The 8,826-nt window shown below is 34.3% G+C and overlaps 1 protein-coding gene across 3 annotated transcripts in view; it reads left to right on the top strand.

The window, feature by feature from the left end:
- Positions 1 to 8,826, top strand: part of CUNH12orf50 (chromosome unknown C12orf50 homolog) — a 32,311-nt gene that overhangs the window by 968 nt on the left and 22,517 nt on the right. For 2 of the 3 annotated variants that reach the window (XM_063255275.1, XM_063255273.1), the window contains exons 2-4: positions 1,502 to 1,768; positions 4,393 to 4,512; positions 4,850 to 4,970. In XM_063255275.1, the coding sequence (XP_063111345.1) occupies positions 4,501 to 4,512; positions 4,850 to 4,970 (133 nt within the window). In that variant the 5' untranslated portion in view covers positions 1,502 to 1,768; positions 4,393 to 4,500. Of the gene's footprint in view, positions 1 to 1,501; positions 1,769 to 2,120; positions 2,189 to 4,392; positions 4,513 to 4,849; positions 4,971 to 8,826 lie in introns of those variants that run through there. The other variant, XM_063255274.1, reaches the window with a different exon arrangement.

Genomic DNA, 8,826 nt, shown 5'->3' with positions numbered 1-8,826 from the left:
ACTTTAATTTTCTTATAAGAAAATATAAGCCCAATTCTCAAGTTTATAGAAAAGAAAAAAGAAATCACCATAGTATTGGTTATGTGATACTGAAATCAGAAACTTGTTAGCATTTTTGAGTCAGTCAGATGCCAATGGCTTCATTCCATAAAACAAAAACAAAATCCAGCAGCTTGTCTTACCAGTCCCAAATGGACAACAACTTTTACAAATATAAACTGTCACTTTTCAACTGCCACAGAATCTTCTAGGTCCAACATTCTGTCATTTCTGAGAAGCTGTAATCTTTCGAAACATTCTACTTTTTGAATAGTAGCAGCAAGGCTAATCATCTCCCAGGAAATAATATTTTTAATACTTTGGTCTGCCTATACCTGGAGCAAAGCTTAGACACAAGAGTCCAAATCTGAGAAGAGACACAGATAAATTCACAGTTATAAACCAGACATCTAGCCTGATGGGGAGCAGTCATCAACTTTGCCTGATTCTCATGTACCTGAAAAACCTACAAGAGTTGCCCTCAACCACTGTGCTTAAAGTGCTGTTACAGGATTACAAACTGGAAGAAAGACTTTTCTGATTTGTTGTATGTGTTTTTTAGCATGCACAAAGGAGAAAGATACTCATTGTGGCTCTCTTTTGACCAATACAAAATAGTTTTCAAGCCTACCCTCAGCTATGGAGATAAATTTCCCATCGCTTTTCATTCCAGGGAATGAAAATACCTATGGGTAGGATTCTATAAAAAACGGAAGAGTGAAATTCATGACAGGCAAGAAGTGAAGAGAGTAAGAAAAAAAATTAAGGAAAGAGAATTTTAAAACAAAAAGACAGGACTCTGTATTCAGAAGACTAGCAAAATATACAAACCCAATGAATATGCTCTGGAGTAAAACAAAAAAATCCTCATGTGGATTTGACCTATTTTTGCTGTATTTAATAGAATGTGATCATTCACAATTTTAAGAGATAAAAGTATTTTTCATCATTTCTTCTGTATGAAATTATTTAATCATGCAGTAATGGTGTTTGGTAACACCATCTGAAGATGGTCCAGCGAAACTCCAAGTCATGGGAAAGAGATGTCATCCGTATACTCTATAGATGGGTATTTGTTGTTTCAGTTATAAGGTAGAGAAACACAAAGGCCAAGATATATTTTCTATATATTTTTGACAGTTTTTTTTAGGAATCTACTCAAATCTTTATTTGCTTATTTATTTACTTTAAGACTTTATCTCATATTTTACAGTTATGGGCAGGTATACAACTTTTTTCTACATCTTAGTATCTCATTTTATTTCCCAGATTATTATCCTAAAGTTTTCTATTCATACCAATTTATCCTGTTTTACTTAAAGTGAATTCTGTATTTCTCTTGATCTTTTAAATTTTCAGTTGAAGTTACATTGCAATTTAAACATACATTTTGACTTAGTGTAATACTATCTTCATAATCTTCAAGTTCCCTGTGATAGATGTTTTCATTAATCTCTTCTAGGTTCTAATTCCTTTTGTACAAATACTAGGATGAAGACTTCAATAGCTGCTTATTGAAATTTCTCTATCTGGCAGAGTATATTACATTGTTTTCAACAAATTACCAACATTTTCAATATCTCTGGAACCTTTCTGTTATAAGAAGAAATTATTTCTCTTTTAATGATGAATGAGAAGTGGAATAAAGCTACAAGATAAATAACTAGAAACATTTATTTTCATGTACCTATGATTGTGTAATAATGTCAATGATTTTTTCCACAATTCAGTGAGTATATATTTAAGTAATTATACTTGTTTTCTTAGACTATAGATAGCATGGTTACTGTTGTATTTAAAATTTTTAGTTTTATTTTCAAATAATTTATAGTAGAAGGTTTAGATAACTGTCAATTACTTGTGAAATTACTACTTTTACCTATGAAAGTAGAGACTAGTTTAGTTACCATCTTCAAACAGTATTGACAGACCGAATATTCAACTTTGTTTTTAGTAGTCTTTTTTGATTAATATACTAAAATTGAATAAACAATATGTAGTATTAACTAAGGCAATCCAGCTGGAAGCTACATATGAGGTCAGTTATGATGAGCAAACAATGGGTTAGGTAACAATGAAGAAAATTCTGGAAGTTTGAGTTGGGTGCTTACTAGCAACCACTTTCAACATTTCTGCAAAGCTAGAGAAGGTATCTTCTAATTTAAGTTTATTAAATAATTATCTATTATGTAATATACTGTCAAAAGGAGGTCAGTATTTTAAAGGACTACTACTGATAGCCTCAAAGACTGAGGAAAGGAAGTCTTTTCCCCTTCACGCACTGATAGTTCTTGTATCTGTATTCCTGCAATACATTATCTATATATAAACAAATCATTGGATTAGCAACAAGGGAGTTGAAAAATGACAGAAGTTGGGAATGACTGCTATTTCTTTTTTAATTCCACATGCATAAAGGTAAATATTGTACAATTTACAGTACTTTACATGCTTAAATATCTGAAATGTAGAAGGAAGGAATTTGTCTATAGTTTGCACTGCTGAATCAAAATGTACTGTTTTACTCAAGATGTTTTATATATTTAAAAACTAGAGTAAAAGCCTCTCATGTTTTATGATACACTGAATTTCTCTAAGGAATTCCTGGACGATTTAAAATTGTGATTTGTTTGAAATTGTTTTTATGTACGTTACTGTCATATTGTTTTGACTAATACTTTGTTTTGTTTTGGTGCCAGGAGTTAAACTGCACTTGCCAGGCAGGTGCTGTGCCACTAAGACAAACTCCCAGCCCTGGGATAGTTTTTTCAGACATACAATGAATTTAGATCACTGTCAAACTTACTATAATAAATCTAATTCCCTATTTTAAATTGATTAACACAATTTCTGAATTTTCTCCTGTCAAGATTCTTTCTAAGTATGCAAGTATGTAATTAAACATCATGGAAAGGGGTCTGTGATCAGTCAAATATAAATTAAAATTTGTAAAATTAAATGGGAAAAAGAAAAGAGTTAAAGGATTACCATAAAACTAAATAAATGCAGAAACTTGTGTGGAACTTCCTTTACCAAACTGAAATCAATGAAAGATTCTGTAGATCTAGTTTAATGTGTTCCATTTCTACTAATAAAACATTAAGGAGTCAGATCTGTTGAACATAGGAATTAGATCTACTTCTGTTGTCTTTAGATTAAACTCTAGGGTGACAAGTAATGAAATTTGCATCTCAGAGTTTTGTCTATTTCTCAGTTAATCACCAAGAATTTAGTGAAATGAAAAAAAGAGCAATTGCACTATGTTACCGCACAATTTTTACAGCTATTTTCTTGAGAAGGTATTTTTTTTTTTTTGCACAAATAACAAAAACTGGGGCGGAAAACAGATGAGTTGAACAAAAACTTTGTGACTGTTCATAAGTAGTGAACCCAGGTATTGGAATACACATTTATGTGATTGCAAAGCCCCTTCCCAGTACTCTGTACTTGGAGCATGTACAGATCTACTTTTCAAAGGGGAGAAGAGTGAAGACAGAAGCAGGAGAGAGAGGGAGAGAGAGAAAGAGAGAGAGAGAGAGAGAAGAAAAGGGGAAAAATGAAGATGAGGAACAACCATGGCATCTGTGTTGTTAAAAAGAGAAAAAAAAATTGGAATATTTTTATTGTGTGTTACCTCTCTATGCACAACAGTGGCTTGCAATTTTACAACTGTAAATCTGTTTATTAAACAACATAGAATTTATTTTAAAAATGTATAGCAGCTTATCAAAATAATATCATTTGTAATGTGAATATGTCAGTATGCATATGTATTTGCAGCTGTTTATCTTTTTAGGCCAAAGGACTAAAGTATATATATTATGTAGCATAATGAATTAAAATTTTATAATAATATAAAATTTAAACTATGTTACTTTTCTCCTTAAAAGGCTCTCTACAGAATAACAAATCAGATGATCTAATAAAAGGATTGCTTGATAAAGATTGCCTCCAAAAACAGAACATATCTACTTATTCTTAAAATAGTTATCTGGCTTTCTTCAAAGAGAAATTAGATGGCTCTGTAACTGTAGTGATTAATGTATCACTGATCTCTTACATCTCTATTCTTAGTGAATCCTATGGATTAGCTGATAACAAAAAACATTTGATGGGCAATCCTTGGCATGTTGTATTATGTAGTGATTAGATTTTTCATGTTATTTTCTCTCTAAATATAAACTAAATATAATCTAAATATAAAATATAAACATTGTTTACATTGCTAGTATGTTTTTTGTTGATTCTTCTTTGATACACTCGTTTGTCCTTTAATTAATTAGCAACCTGTTCTTGATGAACCACTTACATAAAAATGTTGAGTTCTCTATGCTGATTATCTTTCACTTTTAGGGTTCCCAGTGCCGATTCCGACACTGCGAAGAGGCCCTTGGCAGTGACACTGTGTGCTCATTATGGAGAGAGAAAAAATGTTTAGATCCACTTTGCAGATTTAGACACATGGAAATGCAGGTAAAATTATTCAATTCCATCACTTTTGTTAAAAACATCTACCTTCAATAATGCCATGTTATAATTTTATGACAGGGTTGGGAAAATTATTCTTCCTACCATTATTCAATTTGGGTATGTTTCACTTTGTCTAAACCTAAAATTTTAGAAAACTGGAAAAACATGTTCTGGAAATATCCATTGCATCTTTTAATACTGGCACAATTAAAGCCAGAAAAGAAATGATCTTATATGGATCATTGCAGTGTTTTGCCACTTTATGTCCTGTTGTATCACTTTCTCTTTACTATGAATGTGACATCTACTCATCACATTCCCCCCTATTTTTTTCATCTAGCAAAACTGTAGCATTTCATGCTTCTGGGAAACTCAACCTCTTGGTTGTGTGAAGATCAGTTGTATCTTTTATCACAGCAAACCTCGGAATATCAATGGATTGTTTTTGCCACCAAGTAGCAGTGAGTATATTTTATTGAATAACATGGGCGTACCATATCATAATCAGGTTTTGGAGTAGCAGGACATGGAAACCCGACAAGGTAAGTAAGGCAGTTTAAATAGCCAATGGATGGTTTGGGATGCTTTAATCAAGAATCATGAGGTGAAGCTCAAAACGAACCATCATGTAGCTAATAAGAAGACTGAAGCCATTATGCATGCCTGTAGTCCAAACTATTTGGGAGGCTGAGGCAGGAGAATTGCACATTCATGGCCAGCCTGGGGAATTTGATCCTGTCTCAAAATAAAAAATGAAAAGAACTGGTAGAAGACCTTGGGATCAATTCTTGGTTCAGGAAGGATCGAAGGACACATGGATGGAAGGAAGGGAAAAAAAGGAAGGAAGAAAATAAGTTAAACTTTCTTAGATTGTGTGTATATAAAACAATTTAATTCATCTGAAAAAAAGTGAGATGTCTATGGAGCTCCTTAAGCAGGATATAGTCTCAGCAAAGCACCGAACACTGGAACCAAACTCAGAAGTCATGGCCTCTGCAATGCTCCTTTGTGAACGTTGCAAACCTGTCTCACAGTGGAACAGCAAGGACACACCCTGGGTATGCATCTCTGCTTCTAGCAGAGCAGCTATCTACTGTGGTTCTTCCTGAGACAGGATTTTGTGACAAAAGAAACATCACAATTCACTTCAACTGAATGATGCTGAGACTAATTTCTGATGAACTTTGGAGTAGATTCTGGAAGGGAAACAGAAGACATTGTACTCAAAACAGTGAAGGGTAAGAACCTTGCTGAAGATATGAAATGTATATATCCAAATTCTCCAAGATAAATGAAATTATTATGCATTACAAACATAATCTAACAGCAAGATCAAGTCACAATAAAAACAATAGCAAAAATTAAAATTTTCCCCGATGGTGTAGCAACTTTACTTTCCTACTATGACGACTACATTACTCTGATGAAAGAGCTCTAAAAGTAAGCTTGCTGGATCTCGGTCCTTTTGAGATTTGAAAAATTGGCTTCAGATAACTCTTGGAGAGTGAGTAACTAAAATCTAAGTCCTCTTCTTTTGCTCTTCTGGAAATTCAGAATATCGTTCATGTAATACCTTGGTCAATGTTTCTCTTCCTCACTAGATTAAATATCATGAGGATGAGGATCATAGTAGTTTCCTTATTGTTTTTCACAGTGAATGGAGAACAGGTGCTCAGTATAATTGGATATTTGGATATATAACTTAGGTGTGAATAGATGACTGCTGACAGGTAACCTCCTCGGATAAAAGCTATGATGCTTATCTCTTGGTTTACATGTGTCGATTTTATTTTATGAAAAATAATGTACTTTGTATTTGATTAGGAGATTGCTCCTTAGTGATCTATACGTAAAATTGTTCTTTTAAACTAGCTCTTTTAGGGCAAAAGGAACGAAAAAAAAACTATTCCACTCATGATCAGAAGGATGAAATGTCAATGTATCTAACAATTATGAGGCTGTCCAATATAAGGCATGGGCTGGGTGCTTGGGTTCAAGCTTTACCATTCTAATTTCTTAAAAATAGAATCTGAAGGTTGAAGACCATTTCTTCACCAAGAGATAATCCTTAGCCTGACACTTGCTGCTGTAAGCTTTCCCCTCAAAGGGGTCAAATCTAGATCCGTACTCTGGGGCCAACCCCTTCCCCTAAGTATTCTGCCCATCATGATGGGCTAATAATGGCACTGGTAATTCTTTGCTGCTTCAAATCTCTAACTCTTTCAATAGGGGATAAACAAAACACCCAAACAGTCACCTCTTCAACACAGCTTCATCATAGTCACTTCTGTTTTGAAATCAGCAGGGCTAGCTTCATTCTTTATATTGGTCAATATAATATACTCTCTCTTAACTCTCTCCCATCTATCTCCTGCCCTTTTCACTCACCCTCCCCAAACTTCCATAAGCCGCAGAGTTCTGTATTTCTTCTCTCAACTTGGTCTCCATCTTCACACTCCAACAGTAACTTCCCTCTGAAACAGTATTACCCCTGCAGCACTCCGAGTCATCAAGTACAGCTGCGGCTCTGGAAGTGAGGTGAGATTTGCTTGGTCCTCTCTGCTGAGAGCAGACTGTTGTCTGGCATGTCTCCCTAAAAGCATCTAATGTCAGTGGATAATGTTTTGTTTTTCACAAACTCTCGGTATAAATGTTGCTTTTGTCCACATCTTTCTAGATACTTTCTTGTGGTTTTTCAACAATCTGAACTCTTAGCTTGTTGTCATTTTCATGGTATTCCTGTGTCAATTACATATATATATGTGTGTGTGTTTGTGTATACATATATATATATATATATATATATATATACACATGTATCATGTATGTATATATTTGTTATTCTTGTGAATCAAATTTGTTTTAAGATTTTGGGAAAGATGGGTAATATAATTTGTATACAATTCTTGTGTTTGAGAACTGAATTGTTTGGGAACAGAAGAATTTGTGAACAGAGCTATTACTGTATACAGTATATATATGCTTCTAGGGTCTTTTAAAATTGCTTCAAACCCATAGATACTTCCAGTTCATTGATTCTTCCATACTGTCACAATACTTGCCATTTGATATCTTCTTTCACCTTACTGGTAAACTGTCCCTTTTCCATACCTTCTTGCCACTATCTGGTTTCACTGAACATCCGTGCCAGTCATGGCACTGGTTAAACACAATGTTCTACCTACTCTGTTACTGAATCCATTGGAACTGAACATTACTGAAGACAAATATGCAGCCATGTTGATAGGGATAAATACATGACCACGGACCTCACATTATCCCATAATGTTACCTTTAACAATGCTATGTGGTCCCTGTCCTGTCCAGCCCCATTCCCTTGTTACTTTGCTCCCTAATCTTGTATTTCCATTTCTACCTCCTCTTCCTATTCTCAGATGATGGCCTTATTGTCTTAATAGATGAAAATATTTGAAGAAAATTTTAATCTCCTGACACCTCTACTGGACCTTGTCTTATCCTTGCCATAGGGGAACTACAATATTCCTAACTAAACTCGTATCCTTCCCGTTCATCACCAGGTATTACCCTGTCTTATTTACTAAAGGATGCTGGTTCAGTATGACTTCTCTCTTCTGTGTAATCATTTTTGAATCTAATTGAATCATTTCTATCAACATAGAAACATGCATTTCTTTATTATAAAAAAATGTCTTTCTTCTCTCAAGTCATTCTCTCACAAGCTACCACCCCAATTATGTTCTTTTCTATTGCAGTAGTTTACTCACAATGGTTATCTCTTCTAGTTATTCCCTTCCTATTAGTACCCTGGATTACAAGGTTTCTTAGTCTTCTTTTCCAGATATACAAGCTGTTAAATTCAGTGGTCAATTCTGAGTTTTATATAAACTTGAACCATTGGGAGGTCTGACACCTTTGATAACCTCTTCCTCCCCCTTGATGTAATTTTCTTTACTAGTTTCCTAACCCCATCCTGTCTTTGTTTTCCTTTAATACCCTCAGTGTTCCATTGCTACTCATCGTACTGTTTTTGGATCTTTCTTGCAACCACTTACACGCGCAATGTAGTAGGAATTAGACCTTGGTTCTCTTTTTTTCTGTCTACACTCTGTAATCTCAGAAATTCTTTTTTATTTTTGTTGCTTTTAGAGACAAGGTCTCACTTTGTAGTTCAGGCTGGCCTTGAATTCGAGCTGATCCTTCTGCCTCAGCCTCAAAGGGATGTGGTTACAGGTGTGTGCTGCCACCCCTGTATTTCATGCAATCTTGTTTCTTTTAATATGGATTCAGCAGTTATTGACTCCTAAATTTATATGCATTCACAACCTATCAAACTTC

This window comes from Cavia porcellus, unplaced genomic scaffold (assembly GCF_034190915.1).
Source record: "Cavia porcellus strain 051 isolate PalLab524CR breed Dunkin Hartley unplaced genomic scaffold, mCavPor4.1 scaffold_8, whole genome shotgun sequence".
Lineage (NCBI taxonomy): Eukaryota > Metazoa > Chordata > Mammalia > Rodentia > Caviidae > Cavia > Cavia porcellus.
Note: the sequence above shows the minus strand (reverse complement) of the source record. Positions and strands in the feature narration are given on the sequence as shown.